This window comes from Ascidiella aspersa, chromosome 1 (assembly GCF_963924565.1).
Source record: "Ascidiella aspersa chromosome 1, kaAscAspe10.2, whole genome shotgun sequence".
Lineage (NCBI taxonomy): Eukaryota > Metazoa > Chordata > Ascidiacea > Phlebobranchia > Ascidiidae > Ascidiella > Ascidiella aspersa.
Genome location: NC_139447.1, coordinates 21,336,666 through 21,358,954, shown reverse-complemented (window position 1 = coordinate 21,358,954; position 22,289 = coordinate 21,336,666). Strand labels below are relative to the sequence as shown.

The 22,289-nt window shown below is 35.3% G+C and overlaps 1 protein-coding gene across 3 annotated transcripts; it reads left to right on the top strand.

Annotated features, from left to right (window-relative positions):
- Positions 1-1,317: 1,317 nt before the first annotated feature.
- LOC146168253 (uncharacterized) lies at positions 1,318-21,528 on the top strand. 3 transcript variants are annotated; one of them, XM_083388781.1, is made up of 15 exons: positions 1,318-1,523; positions 1,909-2,063; positions 2,127-2,241; positions 2,316-2,439; positions 2,998-3,163; positions 3,352-3,508; positions 3,585-3,677; positions 6,206-6,396; positions 8,009-8,592; positions 9,998-10,073; positions 10,247-10,357; positions 13,500-13,626; positions 13,871-13,994; positions 17,378-17,473; positions 20,177-21,528. In XM_083388781.1, exons 1-15 carry the CDS (start codon positions 1,369-1,371, stop codon positions 20,390-20,392), a joined length of 2,490 nt encoding a protein of 829 aa, XP_083244907.1. In that variant the 5' UTR covers positions 1,318-1,368; the 3' UTR covers positions 20,393-21,528. The 3 variants fall into 3 exon arrangements, with proteins under 3 accessions (XP_083244907.1, XP_083244906.1, XP_083244908.1); XM_083388780.1 differs by having other exon boundaries at positions 20,171-21,528; XM_083388782.1 differs by lacking the exon at positions 8,009-8,592 and adding an exon at positions 7,211-7,743 and having other exon boundaries at positions 20,171-21,528.
- The last annotated feature ends 761 nt before the right edge of the window (positions 21,529-22,289 follow it).

The window sequence follows — 22,289 nt, the reverse complement described above, 5'->3', positions numbered from 1 at the left end:
CTTTAAATATGAACGAAATAACGGCCGTTTTCTAAATTTAAAAAAACATACCAATCCAAGTTTTGTCAACTAACTTTGGTTAACATTATGTTTGTGCGATTTTTTACGATCTTTGTTATATGTCCATTGTATCGCAAGTAACACATCAGCAACTTAAAGCCTCAAAAGCACACAAAAAACAGTGCAAGTTTTTTGTTCGACATTTTTACGTATTTTAACCTTAACTTTTGGGTCAACGCTCCCCACAACTTAATAAACGCCAATATATCAAGAAATGTAAATTTTTCTATCTGTGCTCAATGCGCCACTCCCCCTCTAAATATAAATTAATGTTTGTATTTTAAAACAAATATAAATTCGACTTGAATTGCACACTTGCGCACAACTCCTAACGTAATAACAAGTTCGTTAGTTTATTTGTTATAAAGCGTCGGAGTTTAACGTCATATTGCCTGTAATTGAGAATATATTTTTGACCCGGCCCGCCACAACATTTTAAGTTTCTCATGCGGCCCGCGGTTAAAAATAATGGCTCACCCCTGCTATAGACTAAAATAATAACCGAGATGCTTCTGCTCTTCAAACTCTGATTTTTGTTTCCACAGGGCAAAGGAGGTTTCTAAAGGTGATTTGTTTTACAAAACCACGTAGCTAATGATATAATTTTGTGACATCGTTTCTTCAATTTTTATGGCCCTCCAAACAAGAAGGCTGAATCTGCTTCGAAAATCATTTGGTGAGGAAACAATTTTGTAAAAGTAAATGTATTTAGTAATTAATAACATTTCTAAGGATATGTATAATTGTAATTCATACGGTAGAGTAATTCTAATTCTGAAGGTATGTAATTCAACCAACTCTGCTCTAGTGACAACTTTTCTAAACGTATTTTGAAATGATTTGTTTTATTTAAATAATCTTTCACGCTATGGCGTTTTATAAGGATTTATGACTTGGAAATCTTGGTAGCACGTTCGCAAAATAACGTTTTAGAATGCATTCATGTCAATGAAAAGTGATGTAAACACCCGAGGCGTTTGGCCGAGCTGTAAAACTGGTCAAACCATCTCCAACTACTGGATTAAAGTTCAGTTAGTTCAGTTTTCTCAACAGCATGCAATCTAAATATTTGTCGTTTGTCTTGACGCACAGTGTATAACGCAAAGTGGTATAAGGTGAAAAATGTAGGATGGTTGTACTTTAAAAACTTTTCAAGTTTGTATTTGAGCAAGACTATGAAATTATTTTATCATTTCAATTTAATCAATAGTAGCACAATAATTTTGCTAAACAGACGTACTATCTTTTTAGCAGATAGGTATTAACGATCGAGTTTTGATAAGTGTTAGAGTCAAGGACAACCACACTATGACTATTTTCCAAAGAATCAGTAGAAGCATGTTTTCTTGTGGCTATCTGCCTACTAGGTGGTATAGACGAACGGGAAAACGAAAAACAGCAAAACTTGTGCTTTTTATTTTTATCACTTCCTTTGTCGGATTATTCATGATAAATCCTGACAGGTAATTTAGGTTAAATTTAAAATTATTATATAAAACCAAGCCCTGTACAACGAGAACTAAAAATAAATATAACTTTTAGCGACTGTATATAGGTATGTGCGGTATAAATTTAAATTGTTTTTAAAATTTATTTGATTATAAGTATACCGCACCTTAGTTACGTTGTGTAAAATTCCTTACATTTTTATTGGGTTTGCTCCCAAAGTTGTTTGTTTATCACGCTGATAAGAAAACAAAAATACAGCTAAAATGAAGCACTTCTCAACACAAATCATGGTCTTCTAGAATTTCTTTACAACCCGAAAAGCATAATCATAGTGTTAGTGATAGTTTTATTTTACCTATTGATTTGCCTACGCCGTGAAACAACAATGTATAATTACAGACATTTTTTGATCACCATAATGGAAGCACGGCAACATTTTCCTATTGAGAGTTTACGAGAAAGTGGTAATATACAGCAGTATGACGTAAAGGAGGACCCTGCATCGCGTCACTTGATGGGACTACAAAATTGCTCAAAACTACCTTCCGAATTGCGTAAGAAGAAAAATTGTAAAAAAATCTGTCCTTTTTATTTATATTAGTTTGAATTATGTTTAGATGGGCCCTTATTGATTAATCCAAATATAACTCCATCATTTGATGACGTGCGGCATGTAACAGGAAACGATCTTCAGATTGGAGGTTGCTACACTCCATTGACTTGTAAACCGATGTGAGTCAACTTAAAACTCCTTATTTATTTTAGTTAAAAGAGTTGTTTCTGTAGTGTAAATTGTATATGTTTAGTCAAAAGGTTGCAATTATAATACCATTCAAAGACCGCGATGCTCATCTAAAAACTTTACTTTATTATCTTCACCCATTTTTAAAACGACAAAAGATGCAATACTGCGTATATGTAGCAGAACAGGTGAGTAACTTTTATTAACAAATTAAGTTAAGTCGAATCCCAAAACATTCCTAAGGGAATCAGTTCCAAACCAAAATGCTTAAAAATGTCTAAAACGAATAAATTAATATTCGGACGATAACCGCCTTTAGAGTGTTGGTCGGTATAAACATTTTTTATATTTAATGGTTCTCCTGAAAAGTCTCAAGCCACTTAAAGTCTTTGTACCTCAGTTACCCCTTACGATAATGCGTTAGGGATCGAGGTTTAAATCACATTAGGAATATTTAAGGCTTAAAAGTGTATTTTTTGTATTTTTATACTTTTTTAATTGTCTTTCGGTACACCAACCAAGAACACTCGGGTAATACGGAGTATCTTTGTTTATAAAAAAAATAGACCTACCCTAAATCGCGCAGGTAACTTTTTGTTAGAGAGTCACTAGCTAAATTGTTTATTTTATTTTTATTTTGTATAATTTTGTATTAACAACCTTTAAACCAATTTTTAACATTCTAATCGGTATTTATGGTCGCGCAATTATTTTCTTGGATCGAACATACTTAATACGTTTTGCAGTTTGATAACGGTCAATTTAACAAAGCTATGATCATGAACGCCGCATTTGAAGAAGCCATGAAGGCTGACAACTATGATTGCATAATATTTCATGACGTTGATATGATTCCAGAAGATGATCGAAACTTGTACATGTGTGGAAATCAACCTCGTCATTTGTCACCAGGTAAAGTGTGTCAGTTTTGTGAGCCAAATGAATTTTTGGGTCACAATTTATTTTTATTTTTGTGTTTAATTATATCTTTGATACACATCCAATTCATTTTTTTCTGAAATTTTTGTGTTAGAAATATAATTATTTGTTTATAGTTTGAAACACTGATGTAGAACAATAATCAATTTTACATTTTATAGCGATTGATAAGTTTGAGTATAAGCCACACTATGGAACAGATTTTGGTGGAGTCACCGGTATAAGTCCACAACAATACCGTAAGGCCAATGGACACTCAAACCAATTTTGGGGATGGGGAGGTGAAGATAACGACATGGAATTTAGAATATTTTATAAGTACGATTATACTTTATATTATTACGTTGGGAGCATGATATAAAGATATATTACCAAATTTGTTTGTTTTTAACAGTGACATGAAAATTGTACCATCCAAGCTGAAATATGGGAGATACAAAATGATTGTACATAAACATCCATGGAAGTTTACCCCAAATCAATTTCCGTGAGTGCATTTTATATGGAATAAGAGAGAAAAACGCTTCACCAGTGCCAAAATATGACTATGTTAAGTTTTCATAACTTCCATATAAGGGTGCCAAAGTATGTATGATGCCTTTGGGCTAAAATCCCTCAAACGGTCTAAAACACATGTCCAAGAAAATTAGAATCTATGCGAAACACGAACGACTTTTGCGTTTACGTCGTTGAAAGAGGCAAACAATATAACATTTAGGTGGCCTTCTAGTAAAAGCACATAGGCTACACATGGAGTATGTTTCCACAACACAAATATATATCTACTTTTGTGAATTATTACAGCTAGGCTGAGGTCGTTTAAAGCGTGCATGTTGCATTAATTCTCTTTTGTGATTGTAACTACCTCGTCATAAAGTAAAAAAAGTGAAGCCTGAAAATAATTATGGATTTAGTATCAATATATGTTTAATAAAAAGAACAAACATGTTTAAACTGGGCTTCTGACTTGCGTACCAAACGAGAAAATGATGCACAAAATAATTATACGTGACGTACTAAAATTAAAAATCCACAACAAATCTGACAATTCGTGTACCCCCTCGCCATGGGACCCTGGTGTCGCACCGTATATTTTAAATTTAGGAAAGAAAAAAAACATTGACTATAGCATACTCTATACACTCTGTTGCAAACCATCAGCCAACTGCCTCTATATTATATCGAACAAGATAAAAAAAACTTCCGAATTTCAATAGATTAAAAATTCGTAAACACGCCGACATACTTCCAAAGAATTAGTATTCTAAAACGCCACCATAAGGTACTTCAATTAATAGACATGATTTGGCGCTGAGTCCGCCTAAGAATTTAGTGGGTCCGCGAGCAAATCGGCTTTGTAACTCTTTTTTCAGTTATTATCAGTATGTTATAGTCATATTTCGGTTTTGAGGGTATATGCCAGGGGTCGGCAACGAGATGATTTTTCATGGCACGCCAATTGATTCAGCGCTCATGTTATATCACCTTACGAAAGTACAACCATTACATCACTTCCAGATTATTAACATTATTATTACATCACTAACACTAGCGTTAACCAAATGGTTGATCACATTTCCAGTTCGTGTCACGAATATGTGTCTTAACTGCAGTATTTAACATTATTTTTTGTGTGCGTTAAACTTGTTGTTTACCACTAACCGCTCGTAAACGTCACAATGCCCCAAAAGTGGCGTGATATCCACTGGGTTAATGCAGGGCATTCTACATCAGTGGTTCTCAACCGCCGGTCCGCGTCAACTTTCCCTGTCCGTCAAATATATTACAATTTTATATCTTACTTGCAAAATGCAAGACGTTGAAGGCTGCTTCCTGCTTGTTCATTAAATTTAGAACTTCGCCAGTTCCGTAATTTACAGCATTGTGACGTAACATAGAGTTAATGGTCTACTTTGGACTTTATTGTACGTCACAATGCTGCAAGTGTGGTGCCAAACTGTTTAAAATTAGGCTACAGGTCGTTTATGTCTTAAAGTTTAAGACCACTTGTACGTGAAAAACTTCAACCGAACCACGTAAAACACGTATGATATCAAAAATACTGCAGCAAATTGCTCATTACATTGGTTTCAGTTATTTGCTTTTAAGTGGCATACTTCTGTCGTTACTACATTTTGGGTTGATTTTCATTTTTGAAGGTCCACCGGTCCGCAAAATTTGTTTTGAAGTTTTACCGGTCCGTATGCTAAAAAGGTTGAGAACCACTGTTTTACATTAAAAGCAAGCACGTGTGTTTTTGGGCGACTGAGAAACCAACAAAAAGCGAAACTTATAGCTAACATTTGTAGGTATCGGCTAAAAAATATTGAAATATATTCCAAAAAAGATAAGTAAATTAGATGTCAGATCACAAAGCTGCAGAGTCGGACTTTGGACTTGAATCCGGCGTGTGCGCATGCGCACGACAAAATTTCGAAACTGATAAGGCAGAAACTGTAGCCTTGGTTGCCAGTGCAAAACTAAATATAGAAAAATGCTTGGCACGCGAGTTGTTGATATTTTGACAGTATTCATAAACTGGCACACTGAGTACAAAAGGTTGCCGACCCCTGGTATATGCGTATTACCCACCTGCCTGTGATATACATTACCTTTCACTAATACCTCAGGTAAAGTTTTGCGCAGCCTTTTTCACGGTACCGAGTTTTTAATTTATGATTCCGCGTTGAAAGGCCGGTGTTTAGTCAACTTCTCTCCCTTTGCTGATATCAGCTAAGTTTAAATGGATATCAAGTTTCATGCTGTCCCGGCGTACATTTAAAAATATGGCATACATTTAAAAATGTCATGCTTTCCTCCCCCACCCTCAAACACAAATCCTAGATCTGATCAAATCGGTATCCGTCAACGAGGTCCAAGTGGTCTGATGAAAATGGTAGCTGTGCTGTTACACCTAAAGTATACATAACCAGAAGGGATTTATCATTTAAATTAATGACAATGAAATGTCCGTAACTGTCATTTATTGGAAAAATATATAGTTTTGTTTTTCAGGTTTAAATTAAATAAAACGCGTGAGGCACGGGCGCATGTTGATGGCTTGTCGGATTTAAAATATCGGCTGGTTAACACCGAAAAACATGCCGAATACACAAAGTTTATAATTGATATTCGAAAAATTGAGGTAAAGCGGATTACTCTTTTTATAAATGACAAAGCAACTATGGACATCGACATTGAACCAGGTATGATTTTATAATAAAAGTTTGAAATATAACCGAGAGTATTGTAAAAAAGTCATTTTAAAGCCATATTTTGCACAGCAAAACAATAAAACAAATGGCAAGCATTTATAAACGTCTAAAACTTGAGTTAAATAACTCATTTAAAAAAGAAAAAAATGTTTAATTTAAATCCTAATGGTTAATATATGTAAGTCGTTAGCAACTGGTTTAAGTCCATGTCTTTTTGACCGAAGAAAAGTCAAGTCATTTGCCCAACAAACTTAAGTTAAATCAAGTCAAAACAGAGTGTTGACTTTGGTCACTACAACAGTATTAAACGATTCTAGAAAGGCAACGAACTTTAACGATATCTCTGCTTACGCTTGTGTTGATGTTGCTAAAGCAATTACTTCAGCTTGCCATTTTGTCACATTTTTTTATATTTACGGCAAAAATTATATAATAACATTGCATTAAAACATTTCTGTTTTCATTTTGATTAAAACCTATATCTGCTGCTTTATCTAATGATTTTATGATTTTATTTATACACAGTCAATATATATTACCTAAAAAACAAGTTTTTTCTTTTTCCTTGTAGGCCTATAATATTGTAGCCCAGTTGTTACTTCAGTTATTTGTTTTACTTTGGAAAAATGAACTTCATTGCACAGTATGTAATACAGAGCTCTGAAATGCAAAACACGCATAGTAAAACCTTAATCGTTGATGTCGGGAAACTCTGTTGTACATTGCAACGCGATTTGTAAGCCTAACGCGAATATGACCTGTAACATTATATCAAATTCTTAACTGGGTTAATTTGTTATTGTAGGGCCATGTCGATGGGAGCGATACGACGGAAAATATTTGGATTTCAACATAGATTTAGCAAAAGTAAAGGAGGCGAGCCACTTGAAAGCGTTACACGAACAACCCACCAATGCCCCAACACCTGCCAATCTTAAAATAAGCATTCCCCCGCCAAACACTAAAACTAGTTTTTCTCTTGTAAATAATTTCACTGAAGCGATAGATTTGTGTGAAAAGCTTTATCCCGAATGTCAAGGTGTGCAAAAGGAAAACAGCGAAGAAAAATATTCCTTGAGGCGAAGTGGTATGGCGCGCAACATCGTAATAACAGGACCTGCACAGCCGTATGTTAAATTGAAAAATGTGGTAACACAACCGCAAACTGATATGCCAAAGAGAAAATTCTACTTTCCGCATAAAACGCCTTTTGTTAAGTATTGTCCTGGAGGTTCTGGTGGACATTTCCAAACAGTGAAATCCGCTCTGCTAATTGACAAATCTGATGTTTCGAGCTCCCAACACAACCACACGTACAGCTTTGCAGTTCATTTTTCTGTAAGTTATACTCCTTTTTATAATGTGTTTAGCGTTTAAAGATAAAAAAACACACATAGCGTGATTGGTTTTGTATCATTTTAATTGCGATTTTTGTTCGCTAAACACATTTTTAAATTAATAATGCAGGAATTCAATAAATAAACCATACAAGCACGCGAACTAACACACATGTTAACCTTTTGATCAATCTGCTTTAAAAAATTCCTGCTTATTGTTTCGACGACTATGTGTTTTTGGTTTTTTAATGCATGTTTCCATCAAGACGGGGAAAAATGCAAGTGGTTAAAATACGACGATCTGACAATTGAGGATATATATCATTATAATTCAAAAACTGTTTATCACTCTCTTTCGAAAGCAAAACAAATTTGCGAAGAGATGGCAGTAATGTGTAGTGGGGTCGTCAAAGACGACGAAGGCGAGAATTACAAAATTTATCAAAATTCTTTGCCTCACCATCGCGAAGATTCTTTGGAAAAGTTGATACAAAAAAACGGCGGAAAATTACCGGGAGGTGCACTGGGAAATGATTTAAGAAAAGCACAGTTGCACGTAAAACAGTTAGTTAGTGCAAAAGAGATGCAACTGAAAGAAGATCGTTTTGACCATGAAAACGACCCGTCCAAAGGTCTGTCAAAAAAAGAGTTTACAGAATATCTATTACCCTACCACAACTACACAGGAAGACCAACAGCTTTTGTAAAACATTGCAAGGGTATTCCTGGGGCATACAAAGCAGTCCCTAAACCGCTACAAGTTTCAATCGCATACAACATAAGTAAATGGGTGGAAGACTATTATGCTGACAGATACCGTCACTTTTTTTCATTTGAATTTCAATTTGAGGTAATTACCTATATAAACATCCCCGTTATGCTGACATGTTGCGTCCTAATTGAAACGTTTAGGCATTTTTTAAAGGTAAGTAAAACCTGGACTGGTAGAAAAATAAAAATTGGTGCTTAATTTGATTCTTTTTAATACGAATAAATAAGGTTATAGCCAATTTAAATGTGTGGTTCTTTTCATACAATAACTATTTAATTCTGTGTTAATTAAAACTTGAAAAAGCGCATTGTAAATGCGTTTAAATATAAATACCATTTAAGTTTGAACCAGGGCAGCGGAGTCGGTTAAAAATAACCCATATCCGACTACGGCCAAAAAAATAAACCAGAGTCCGACTCCGGTCAAATGTGCGATTTCGACCAGTCCCGAGTCCGGCCCAGACTCTACAGCCTGTATTCCGCCAATTTACTTAACTTAAATAAGGTGGATATTCAGCAATCCACCTTTAGGAGTGTCGTATAATTACATGTTAAAAAATATTCCACAATATGCTATTCAACCTTTACAATTTCCAGTTGGCGGCAATATCAGCTTTAAAAATTTGGTACTGCGCATGCGCACGTCGGACTCGGGACTCTGGTAGTTTTACGTGGTCTTACTCAAGTCTGGAGTCCCGAGTCCGCAGCCCTGGTTTGAACGATCTTATATGTTTTTATTATTGTTACATTTTTTAAATAGTAAACTGATAAAGCTCCATAGGCGAGTCAACCAATAACTCTTAAAGAGTTTTCCAACGCAGCGTCGTGTGTATCGTAGTCCCACTAATTTTCGGTCTTACAAACAAGTTAGAGTTTGTCCACCTTTGCAGGACCACCTCACCTTTTATATGTGCTATTAGTGGATGGGGGAACATGGTATTCTCTAAAATACCTATACTTGACCTAGAATTAAAACTCTTTTTTTCACACTCTTTTAACTGCAAACCTATGCATGAGCTCAATTAGGTACAGCTGTTTATTTATTCTTTTAATTCGACTTATGCAAATTAAAACGTTGCTTATTTTAGAACGTCGCATAATGACATAATTTTTTTAAATGCCTTTAGTAAATTTTGTTTAAAAACTAAATTTAACGTCACGAAAACATGGAAAGCATCGAGAAAATGTTCGGTATTTCAAGATACTTAGGTCGCCTTCAAAAGTTTTTTTACCATAAAAACATAAAAAGTGTCAAAAATATTGCATTTCATTTTTGGAGTGAACTGTATTACCTTTATTAATTCCTTAAAATTAGAATGGAGTATTTAAAACAATGCATTATTTAAAAATTTATTTGATATATGGTCGATATGAAGAGATATGGTCTCTCTTTAAAAAGTATGTCTTCTTTATGGTCATTATAGTTTTCTACATCACCCACTGCCACTGGCTAGATGTTTATCAACCCTTATAATTTATTTTAGGTACTCTTAAAGCCATCAAAGCACTTGTACTATAAAGATAACAAGCATTTTGAGGCTCAACTAAGCAAAGGACAAAGTAAGAACCGTAGCGATATTTAATTCAGTAGAATTAGTATACGTTTTACATTAACAAACACAATTTAGAACAAGCCATAAGTTTCGTGGCGGCTTGATATTTCAACAATTCTGCTCCTATATTTACAGAACATCCTTATTGGCAATTACTTGATAATAATTTATTAAATTTAGACTTTTACACCTTTCATTGGCCGAACGGACATTCTCCAAACTTTTTGGATCCTGATACTCCTCGCGAATACACTTTTCGAACCGGAGATTTTTCTATCCCAAATATTCCAGGTAAAGGCTTAGAATAAAATGACAAACTAGGTTGTTATCGATATTGCGATAAACAGTGTAGAGGTCTTAAAACTATTTTATCCCTATCTTATATTTAAAGAGAAAGATATTCGCCAGACAAATGGCGCAAAGCGCACGTTTTGCCATCGCCACTAAACAGGAAAAATTAAACAAATACTTTACTGCAAGCTGAGTGAATCATAGAAAGAAATCACTACGACGAAGACAAGAAAAAACTTTAGTTAGAAGTAGACGAATACCCGGCGTTAATTGCTAGGTCGATTAGGGTATTTACCTGTTTATTAATATTTCGCCATAAACTTCGTATCATAAAACAATTGCATGGACTATACTATTGTAGTTATCCCGGGGATATAAAGTAGATTATCCCGGGGATGTAAAGCAGAGGGCTGCAATAAGCGCGATAAATCGCAAACAACTAACATAAAAGGCGCTGATCGTCTCTATACTGGTTGTGTCTGACATGGGTTTGCTAATGGCCTCTTATGGAATACGGCCAGTGTGGAAGAAACATTTAATCGACTGACGCATAAATTATCGCAATTTTTCGCATGACCGTAAAAAATTAAATTAAATTCTTTGCTCTTGCTATCCGCGACATTGCTTTTGGAACATGTTAAATTACTACAATAGTTTTTTTAAATCATACGGAAGGCTTTAGAAAATTACGCGGGGATAGTACAACCTAATATGTAATAGTAACTAGAGGCCATATTTTGATGGGTTCTTACCCTACCTAACAGGGGCAACGCCTGGTATTTCGTCTAGTGCAGTGGTTCTCAAACCTTTTTGGCTGATAGCACGCTAAGAAAATCATAAATATTCGCGGCACATAAAACAATAATATTAAAACTTGTCAATGGCCCCTAATAAACGGTAAGTAAATAACTAAATAACACAATATCAACAGTTTAAAAAATGTTGTGCATTCCGCCCAACATGCTTGCATGTATGCCTGATAATACAAAAAAGTTTTTTACAAAAATATAAAAGTTTCGCAGCACATTTACTAAAATATCAAGGGACAGTGATGGGCCGCAGAACATAGTTTAAAATTACTGGTTCATATAGTGTGATATAATTGTGAATCTCTTTGACATATCGTATCGACATAAACTTTTTTTTACAGCAACAGTAAAAAGCCTTGAGGTCAAGGATGGCAAACCAATGACACGCGGGTAGCAAAGTAAACCATTACAGATTTTCAGTGACCACTTGCATTTTTTAAACTAACGAAATATAGCGAAATCTTTTAAAAAATAACAAATATTTTACCAAATATTCGTAATAAGCACAAGTGGTAAAACCATGCGGAAAATACAATCATTTCAGCATGAGGCTAATTCTGCCAAATTCGTTTAATAACACGGAAATATTTATTGTTTTCCTTTTTTTCGTAACTAGAATTTAATGTATGACCCGTTTGTGTCTTTTTAATGAACTAAGGTCTGTTCGGTAAACAACGATATAAAAATGTTCGCCACCTCTGCACTAGATGGTACGCGACCGCATGTCTGAGCACCACTGTTGCCCAATTTAATGGATAGCGTTTTAATGTTTTTATTTGGGTAAATTTTCTAATAAATAAACAGTTGTACAAGTTAACTAGACAATGCCCCCAAAATATATTTTTTTGCCAACGTAAATATGCATATACAATTTTTTTTATAATATTATAGTTTACCATAATAAGAATATTAAAGCCCACACAGAAGTAGGTATCATTTTGAACGTTTCGAATAACTCTTTATAGTCAGAAAGAAGGAAGCAAGGAGAGATACACTATCTAAACCGGGGTGTGCGGCAATTAAAAGGTAGGTCGCCGGTTGCAGATAAGGCCACCATTTTGTTTCGCGCATCTTTGAGGAAAATGGCAATGTCAATAAACTGCTTGGGGTAGCCATTGATCATCAACATTTTTAAAATATTGCGGAATTCAAGTTGAATTCCCATGTAAGTGCTACAAATTCTGTATGCCCGATGTAATAGGCTATTTATCAGGTTGCGCTTGTACCTAAATGGCACAAAACTTGACCATCTTGTAAGTAGGCTTGTATGGGTATTGGGTAGACTTGCGGTACACGTGAGTGCTGTGTCCGGTAGGCATTTTCTTAACCATTACATCCAAAAAAGGCATATTATTTTCCTTTTCCAACTCTCGGGTAAACTGGATATTGAGATGGTTGCCATTTAGAGTGCAGAGAAAAGCCTCAATTCCATCACTGTTGTAGAATACGGCAAAAATGTCATTTACATAGCGGCATAAAAGATGGGATTGTGCTGGGTTTGGGTTTTCCGCGGTTTGATCAATTAACCAGTTCATAAAAACATTAGCAAGCAGAGGGGCGATTGGAGAACCCATTGCGACGCCGTCGATTTGCGTGTAAAATTTTGGCCTAAATAACGTGATGTCATTGCAGGTCCAGTTTAACATTTTCTTGAAATCAGATTTCTTGAGTCCATGAAATAGCTTAACACCTTCCTTATAGGCTATATGTTGTTGAGAATCAGGTTGGTGGTAAATTCAACTGGAATGTTAGTGGACAGACTTTTTACATCGTAAGATACCATGACCTTATCATGCGGTTGTGCATGGTTAACACGGTTCACGAACTCAAACGTATCTCTTATATTGGTGGGACGCGCACGTAGTGGTTGTAGCACTTCACACAGCCCCCCCAAAAGGCAAATTCTGGTAAATTATAATATAAAAGCTATTATTTTGAACAGTATGCGACCTAAGGCGCCACGTCTACTTTGAAATTGAAAGTTTTACCAATCTAACGAAACAACTGCAACCGCATTTCAGCTGCTTTTTGCGCTCAAGTTCGTTTAAGAACAATACGTATTTTTAAGAATATTTGTTTTATGACGTCATAGTATGAAGTAAATTTGTTTCCATTCCTGAAAATTCTTATTTACCCAACAAAAATCGTTGATCCAGCCCTGGTCATTGCAGAGCGGCGTGCTTTTTTTCTGGCCTTGTCACATAGTAACCCTGCCAATTGGGCTCTTTCGATCCCGGCCTTGATAATATGTGACCTTCATATGTAAAACGATCTTTCCCCACTATTCCCAGCCCTTTCGCTTACAAATTTAGAGGAAATATTCATTTTTCCAGGTTGCTATGCTGTTGAAAGCAAAATTCAAGATACCTTAAGTCAACCGTATTTTCAATGGAACTGGTGGTTTGAAATAACCACCGGAGATCGCGAAGTTGATGCGCGCACAAGAGAGGCGTATTGGAGGTGACAAATATATTTTTGTATATTTGTGGTTTTAAATGATTATAAATTCAATTATGTTTCCTGAACGGATAACGTACTTTAATTCATTTTGAACATATTTGCTGTGGTGGTGTACTGACTTATACGGCTAAATATCATATTACAGTCAAAGGCGTTTAGATGTAATGCCTGTTTAGATGTAGGCCTAAAAATGATAACAGGTCTTAGTAAATAATTGCAACTTGTGAGTGTCAATATTAATCAGGAAGTTGATGGAGGACACTGCAGCAATGAAAAAAGCAGAACAACATAGAACTGAAACTCGGCTACGGGAAGCAGCTCAAATCAAACGCGAAAGAGAATTTCAGAGAAAGATGTCTGAGTTGCACGTGAGTTTTAGTTTGCACTAGACTAGACGAACTACCCGGCGTTGCCCAGGTTTAATAAAATATTTACCAGTTTAACACTACTTTAAATCTTAAAAAATGCTTGGACTACTAGCGTTCTCCCGGCGATGTAAAGTAATTAGGCTACAGTAGAAATAACGAGGTATTTGGAGTGGTTAAACAAATTATAAGAAGCCATGATGATGTACTTGGCTACATAATCACTATAATGCAGGGATTCTCAACCTTTTTTGTATGTTTTACCCTTTTATCAAAGATGAATATCAGATTCCCCCCACTATATAAAGTGGTGCTCAATTAAAAAAAAAACGTACGTAGCAAATAACATCAGTTATATTCAGTACGACGGCTGCCCTTGCTTTTTGGCAACGAGTTTTTCAATGTCTGGTAAAGTAGTAGGTAATGCACAACGAAAATCCGATTCAAGTCGGTTTCGTGCTTTAGATATGATAGTAATAAGCAATGTAGAGAAGCCGCTTCACATAGGTTAGTTGAAGAAACGGAGCCAGAATATTCAGAGCTTGAATACCTATCCTTGGATTTACCCCCTAAAACGAGTAAATTTACCCTCCGGGGTAAATTTATCTCAGGTTAAGAAGGGCTGCTATAATGCTATGTTTTGCATATGTTCGTTTAAGTTTGCTAAAGATATGCGTGTTATAGCCTAAAGTGATTTAAAACAATGATTGTGGCACTTTAACGTAGAAAACGTAATGTTACGAATAATTAACATTTTCATTATAATGGTAGATTTCCGCCGAAGTAACAATCGTTCTTCGGCAACAATATATCTCTATTAAACCGCTGTAACGGTTAACCGACTAGGACAGGAGTCGGCAACCTACTGCCCGCCAATATGAATACTCTGCTCCGCCACCTCTTTCATATTTTGGTCACGTTATTACCCATATCTTTTTGGGTATTTTTACTTAGTAACTGGAAAGTTTATCGTTTAGCAACTGGAAAGTTTTATCGCTTCGCGCGAATCTTTAGGTTGGCTTTACGTCGTCTAGTATATGCATGCGTTTTGAGGAAATATTGACTGCTTAAAGGCGCCGTGCATACCATGGAACTATCAACAATGAAAGGTTTCGCCAACTTAATATATCTGGATGCATTTCATTGCGCTTCGCACGAATTCATTCGTCTTTTAAATATGAACATAAAATCGAGAGTTTTTAACGTCCCAGCTACTCAAGTTGCACCATATATTCCCGATTAAAGTTAATTACCGTTTTTCTCGATTACATGTTTTTATTGTGATCATTGATGACGTCCTGTAGACTCAAAATTTAAAATAAAAAAACGTATTTTTTCGGGCTTCTCGCGACGCTTATCGACATTCTACTATGTTATTACTAATCAGACCAATTTTCAATTGCATTAAAATCCTAGATCCGCCTCGGATAAAAAAATATTGTTATAAAATTACCAAAAACATAAAAATTGTCAGTTATAATGTTTTATGAGTTATGACCCGTCGACACTTTTGTGAGTTTGGTTTGGCCCGCGACTAAGAAAGGTTGCCATCCCCTGGGTAGGGTGCATGGCATCAGCAGTCATTTTGTGGGTCAGTCGATACGGCTATGGACGGTTAGCATAGGGTTGCCATATGTTAAACGCGAAATCCCTGACAAATTTACCACGGTTGCTTTGGCCAACTCCAGATCAGGAACCTTAAAAAACACTCAGAAATGACGTCAAAACTTATGTCAAAACGTGACGTATTTTTTTATATTGATAGATGGAAAACAATGGCGTGCTGCGTAAAAAATGTCTTTTCTAGTTTTTTAGATTCGCGCTTTTTACTTGGCACATTTTAGTTAAAGTGTTTTCTTTTAAAAATTAATAACTTTAAGTATACACTATAGTTCTTTAATTAGGCCTTCATGGACCCCCTAAAACTAGTTCACGGACCCCCAAGGGGTCCATGGACCCCAGTTTAAGAACCCCTGTGTTAGGCAAATGATTTTTACCTGCAACGATTAAAAAAACATAAACTTGATAGTGGGTGACGTAAAAATAAACAATATTTGCAAACATTTGCACTCGCGAGTTACTCTGTTAATATTTGAGCTATTCATTAAACAGTATACAAATCTTAAACAAATTTTGGTATTAACAAATATCGTTTTGATATAGTGAATGTATTGGCGATATATTTTATACAGTAGGGCTACGGTTAAATCCCGGACATATAAGCAGAATTTGACATTTTTTCCTGAAGCAGATTTCAACAGTAAATTTCCTGACATGTCAGGGAAAATGCTGACGTATGGGCATGGCAACCCTTGGTTAACATGTATTGCTCGGTTTGCTACTTTTGTAAACAAAGGCTTGCTTCGCCGTTTGCACTGCGTTTGTCATGCTTAAAACGTTTAAACTTCGCGAAGTTAATTGATTCGACACTCACCGTTTTCCAAAAACAATGTCGATTGCAAAATTATCATACAACGAAAAAGCAATATTTTGTGTGCGTCCTAAATGGATTTAAATTTAAGACTTTTTGTAGGTGAAAAGGCTGAAGCAGTTTTAGAATGTGTTCTTGTTGAAATAAAACGCGGCTATGGCATGGATTGACTCTATATTGTAAAGTTCGTTAAAATTTTGCTACATATAAAACGCGACTTAAAGCTCACAGGTTTGTTAAAGAAATGTAGCTTGCAAAATTCTTATTAAACAAAAATTGGTTATAAATATCTTGGGGTTCAAACAAGATTATCGCAATTATCTGCGTGGCAGTATAGCTATAGTTTCCGAGAAAATGGTTTGACTAGCCCTTCGACGCTGTTTTGTAAAGCTTAAATATTATGTTGCGTCACCTCCGTGTAATTAAGTTCGTGAAGATCGGAAAATATGTACTGTAGCTTACTTTGCAAAATAGCAAAGGCGTCGGTCTTCCTTTGACTGTTTGTCGTTGATTGGGTCTAAAATAGGTGAACAATGCAAAATTAATATATAACCTGAAAACCAATGTTGTTAAGCACGGTCTAATTTAAACAAAAGCCATCAAACTCTTGACTATTTTGCACTAATAAGTGTTGTTCCTGGCAATGATTTTAAAATATGATTTTGACACTTTTTGAAATAGCTCGCGATAAACCTTTTTATTTTTCTTGATTGTCTATATTTCTATAGTATACGAACAGAAACCATCCTACGTACGAACGAAGCCATATATATTTATAGATACAATATTGAAGATAACTCGAAATGCGTATGGTTTTTACTTTGGATATGTTTTTTTTCTAATTTTCTGTCTATCGAAAGATTTAACAGATACTGTGTTTATCTGGGGTTTTTATTATTGTGTAAAAAAACATTTATCTTTTTAAAGTTTATAATTAAATCATTGTTGTGTGTAGAATAAAGAGTTGAAGATACAAGAGAACCACCTAAGAAATAATGGAGTAGTGTTAAATAAAGAAGAACAAAATGAAGTTAACGTACAGGGAATTAAGGTAAACACTAGGCTAACTACATAAACACATATATCACAGCCGATACTTTTATATAAAATACAAACCAGTGTTTGTCAATCTTTTTGGAACAGTACACACTTTTACGTTTACTGAAGAACTTGTACACCCCAGTGCACGCAATCCACTAAACTTATAGAAGCATACATCCTGTTGTGCTGCAAAAAGAACTATTAACCGTTAAAATGAACTATATAGTTGATACCTCACAATAACGATTATCAAGAGAAATATTTGGTGATGATGACTCAATCCTGTTTATATATTATGATAACTGATAATAGGCTTATTGTAATCCGGTTTCTTGTACACCCCAGTACACCCCATCAATGTGGTTAGCCTACAGTGTGCTAGCCTAGAGTGTACAATACACCCGGTTGAAAAGCCCTGATATAAACTAACCTATATCACGTGATTTTTGAAAGACTCAAGTCCAGCGCTGGGGCAATTTATTATTTTTTACCTGGGGTGTATTAGATACAGAAAACGTTATGGGGCGCCGGGCCATAAAGAGGGTCTTAACTACACAAAATGAGTATTGTGATTTTTATTTAAAGAATGTAAATAGTGTTGTTTTGCGAAGATGGTAAGAGTCAAAAGCGGGTTCACGATTTTTTGTTTGAAAAACACGATTTTTTTAATGACTTACAAGCCACTTTATAATGTGACGCCGTAAAGTATGCTACGGTAATGGTAACTTAAAGATCCTGCTATTTCGTTTGGCGCTTATGAACAACGGAACTCGAGATTAACGGAAAACATTGGGGCTATTTGGTTCAAAATCTTTAAGAAAAACTTTTAGTTTCAATTTAGACTAGAGAGGAAGATGGGGAGCACAAAAAACGTTGTTCGATATGATATATGTCATTAAGTAGTGTGGGCCACTGACTAAACCAGGGGTCGGCAATCTTTTTCTAATCGCGGGCCAAAACCAAACTTAAAAAGGCCTCTGCGGGCCGCACAAAATGATAAATAAGAAGTGTGTTGTTAAAATGTTAGAACAACCATGAATCAGGCAGGTCTCGGATATTTTTTTTCACTTAAGAACGTGCTTAATTACATTTAAGGAGACAGTAAAGTGTTGAGTCAAAACGAATGAAACGTAAAATTACTTTGAAGGAGCGCGATATCATTTAAAGTTAATCTAGCTAAGTGATTGTTAACAGTTGGAATCAAGGCGCACCTGGCGAGCGAAGCGAGCTCGATATTTTTTGGTATACAGGTATTTCTTGGCAAGTTTTTATTACATTTCCGAAAATATAAAAATGTTAAAAAATATATATCCAATATTGTTTAAGACATTTTTCCATTTTGCATTTAACAGCAGCCTTCCACGGCGCAACGGTAAAGAATCGCTAATCTAGTTGAAATGACGGCATCAAAACGTAAATAACCTGTACATAGAAGATCATTAGCGCGAAGCGCAAAAATTTTTTGCAATTACGTAGTTAAAATAGTCAAAAAGTAAGTGATATAGACTCGTGTCTAGTTTGTCAAAGAGGCGGCGGGCCGGATCCGCCCGCGGGCCGTAGATTGCCGACCCCTAGACTAAACAGCTGTTAGGGTGCACAGAAAACAAGAATACATTTTGAGTTAAGATGCGTTACTTGCAACACAAAGGCCATCGTTCAAATACGTATAAATTCGCTTAAATCACGAAAAAACTGTTTAGCAAATTAGGTTGAAACAAATGTGTATCCTGGCGTTAAAATAATTTAAATAGGGCCGGAGACTAAGAGCCTACTCTAAACCCTGATGATACCCTAAATCAGGGATGACCAACCTTTTAGCAGAATGGGCCGCATTGCCACATTAAAAATTTCGATGGGCCGCAAAACTTATTAATTTAAAGGGATGACGTCATAATTTACGTCATTTCGTGACGTCATAAACAACCTAAGTTTTAAACACCCGCTCTTCGAGAGTGAACTCTTGCGCAAATATGTAAGATTGCAAGTATATCCCGGCCTTATCGCGCAAAGCGCCAAAAATTGAATTTACACGCCGTATCATACCATGGTACGACACCTTTGGGCTTACACATTTCCGTAAAAAAGGCTACTGAAAGTGAGAATAGTTATTGGGCCGCACGTAAACATCAGGCGGGCCGCAATGCGCTAAATCAATATAGACTATAAATATGTTTGGCAAATTCTTATTGACGTTATAGTAAATAATTAATCCCTGCTTAGCCTTGCTGTTATTTGCAACTATCGTGTAGTTTTCCGCAACGATTAAGGCAGATGTTCAAATAATTACACAGACATTATTGGGACCTACAGTCCTCCAGTAGATATGTTTCATACACTTTATTTTATAAAGTTTAGTTAAAATATGAAATAAAGTCGTTCAGGTCTAGTTCACGTCCTGTGATTTATGCTCACAATTTTTAAATATGGAAATACCAAGTTATTCCAAATTATTGACATACAAAAGTAAATTTTAGTAACTGCAGACTTACAAAACGTCACAACAAAACCGATTGCCAAAGTCAGATAACTATTGGATAAATTTCCAAATCACGATTTTTTCAATATACGTTTAATTTAAATGACCTTGAAAAATTATATTGTTTTCCTAGAAACATAAAAATATAATTAAGTGCGAAATATATTTGTGTTTCATGCCAACGTCTTAAATGTATGTTAATAAAAAAATCTAACGTTAGAGTAATATGAGTTTCAGGAACGTGTCGACAGTTTGAAAGAAGACAAAGAAGCCAAATTACATGAATTGCTTTCTGAGAATGGCGGAAAAATTGAAGTTTATGATCCCCAAAAAGACATTCCCCTCGTGAAGCAAGCAGTACAACAATTAACAACCGTCCAAGTTAAACAGCGAAAGCACAAAGCTTTCCACGCTTCTTTACCAAAACATCTTAAAAATGAAATTAATCTTTAACTTCTCTGTGTCTGCGAATTCTAATTGCAGTGTGAAGCGTTCCTGAAAATATGGAACAAGCGAAGGACACATGCTTTGAAGGTTGCAATGTGCGCAGGACCTAGTTGTGCAAGTCAAAAAGATATTTTTATTTTTTAGTGAAGCTATTAAATTAAATGCAAAGCTTTAGTGAAAACTTGATTCTTCTTTGGTGTGTGTGTGTGTGTGGCGCGCGATAGCCGCCCAGGTTTAAAAAAATTATTTTGTTTGCCTTCAATTCTGTTCCGTAAAATACTAAAAACAGTTTTGAACTGCATCTACTGCATAGAAATGCCATATATTACCAATATAGGACAGTTGTTCATAAACTTTTCTCGGTGCATTTGGAAATGTGTGCTTGACTAGCAATGTTTTTGTGGGGCATTTTTTAAAGATAACGTCACAAAGTTATTTTTAAAAATTATTTTGTTTTTTCGTTAAATATATAATTTGACAGAAAAGATAGACTATAAGTTACCCGACAATAAATGATTTGAATATAACCGTTATACTAATTTTATTATATTCAAAAGACGTACATAAAATTATTCATGCGATGCAGCAAAATGCATTTGTGTAGGTTAAGTTAGGGATGGCCACCTACGGTCCCCGCTGGCCGGATCCAGATTGTCAACGTAAAGAACATTGAACAACTGCGTCTTTTCAGAACCTATCACAATACAACATTTTGGTTGTTTTACCAAAAACATTTATTTTGTCGCTTCGCGAGTCTTATTTGACTTTCTGGGTTGTTTGCGGGAACCTTTGCACCCCAAGGGCGTCACATATAGCATTAAGTGTATTTTGGCCCTTACCAAAGTACACCAAAAAACAGAAAGAATTAAATTTATGTTGCTTTCCTTAAGTATTTATGTTGCAGCCTTATCTTTGTGACCATGGATCCATGTAAGCACTTTAACGTATTTACAATTTAACTATTGTAACGTACACCTCTCCCAGTCCCACCAAGAATTTTAAAGATAAGCGTACTGTTTTGGGCTTTGCAATAACTTTTTACGGGATTGTTGTGCAGCACTAAATCATCTCACAAATTAGTGTTTTGTACGTACCCTGTCACCGGTTTCTTGAATGTAATTAAACTTTTTTCAATTGAATACGCTAAATATGTCTCTGATTAAAGGGTATATAGGAACAAAATTGCTAGTAGTATTTTATGAGCTGTACACGGAGACCTTGCTGAGTTTCATTTAGGCTAGCGACATCAAAAAGGTTGTCAACCCCTGTGTTAAGTTTTTATTTTTATGATTTTTTTTTATTACGCGATAATAAGTTACTCGGCGGAAGAAAAAGACGTACAAGAGATAAAAGATGGACCGTACTTAATAAGAAGCGACAGGTATACGTTTATAGACTGGCCCATTTAACTCGAAAAGCAGCAAGATTCTTATTTCCTAGCGCAATAAGGTATTCTGACTTTTTTACTGTTTTTACCGTGTTCTTGAACATTATTAAAGAAGGAAAAGTTTTGGCGTATTTACAACCATAAATCACAAAGCGAGCACAAATCAGTAAACAGTTAGCAAACCATTCTCATTTACAGTACCAAACAGAACAGTTACTGTAAGTGGTTTGTAGGGATATAAAAAATTTTGATGAAATCCAAGCAATGACTTCTTCCCAAAACTTTGCAACATGTTCACAGTAGAAAAACACATGAGAAATTGTTTCAACATTTAAATTGCAAAAAACACGCCGGTTGGTTTCACTTATATCAAAAGCGAATAGCGCATCATTGGTCACAATCGCACGAAGATTAAGTTTAATTTAAAAGGATCGCAGTTTAGTTTCAATTGTGGCTTTATAAGTGTTTTTACATAACCTGTCCCAAGGAGTTGTATTCGGTACAAGATTTAAGTCC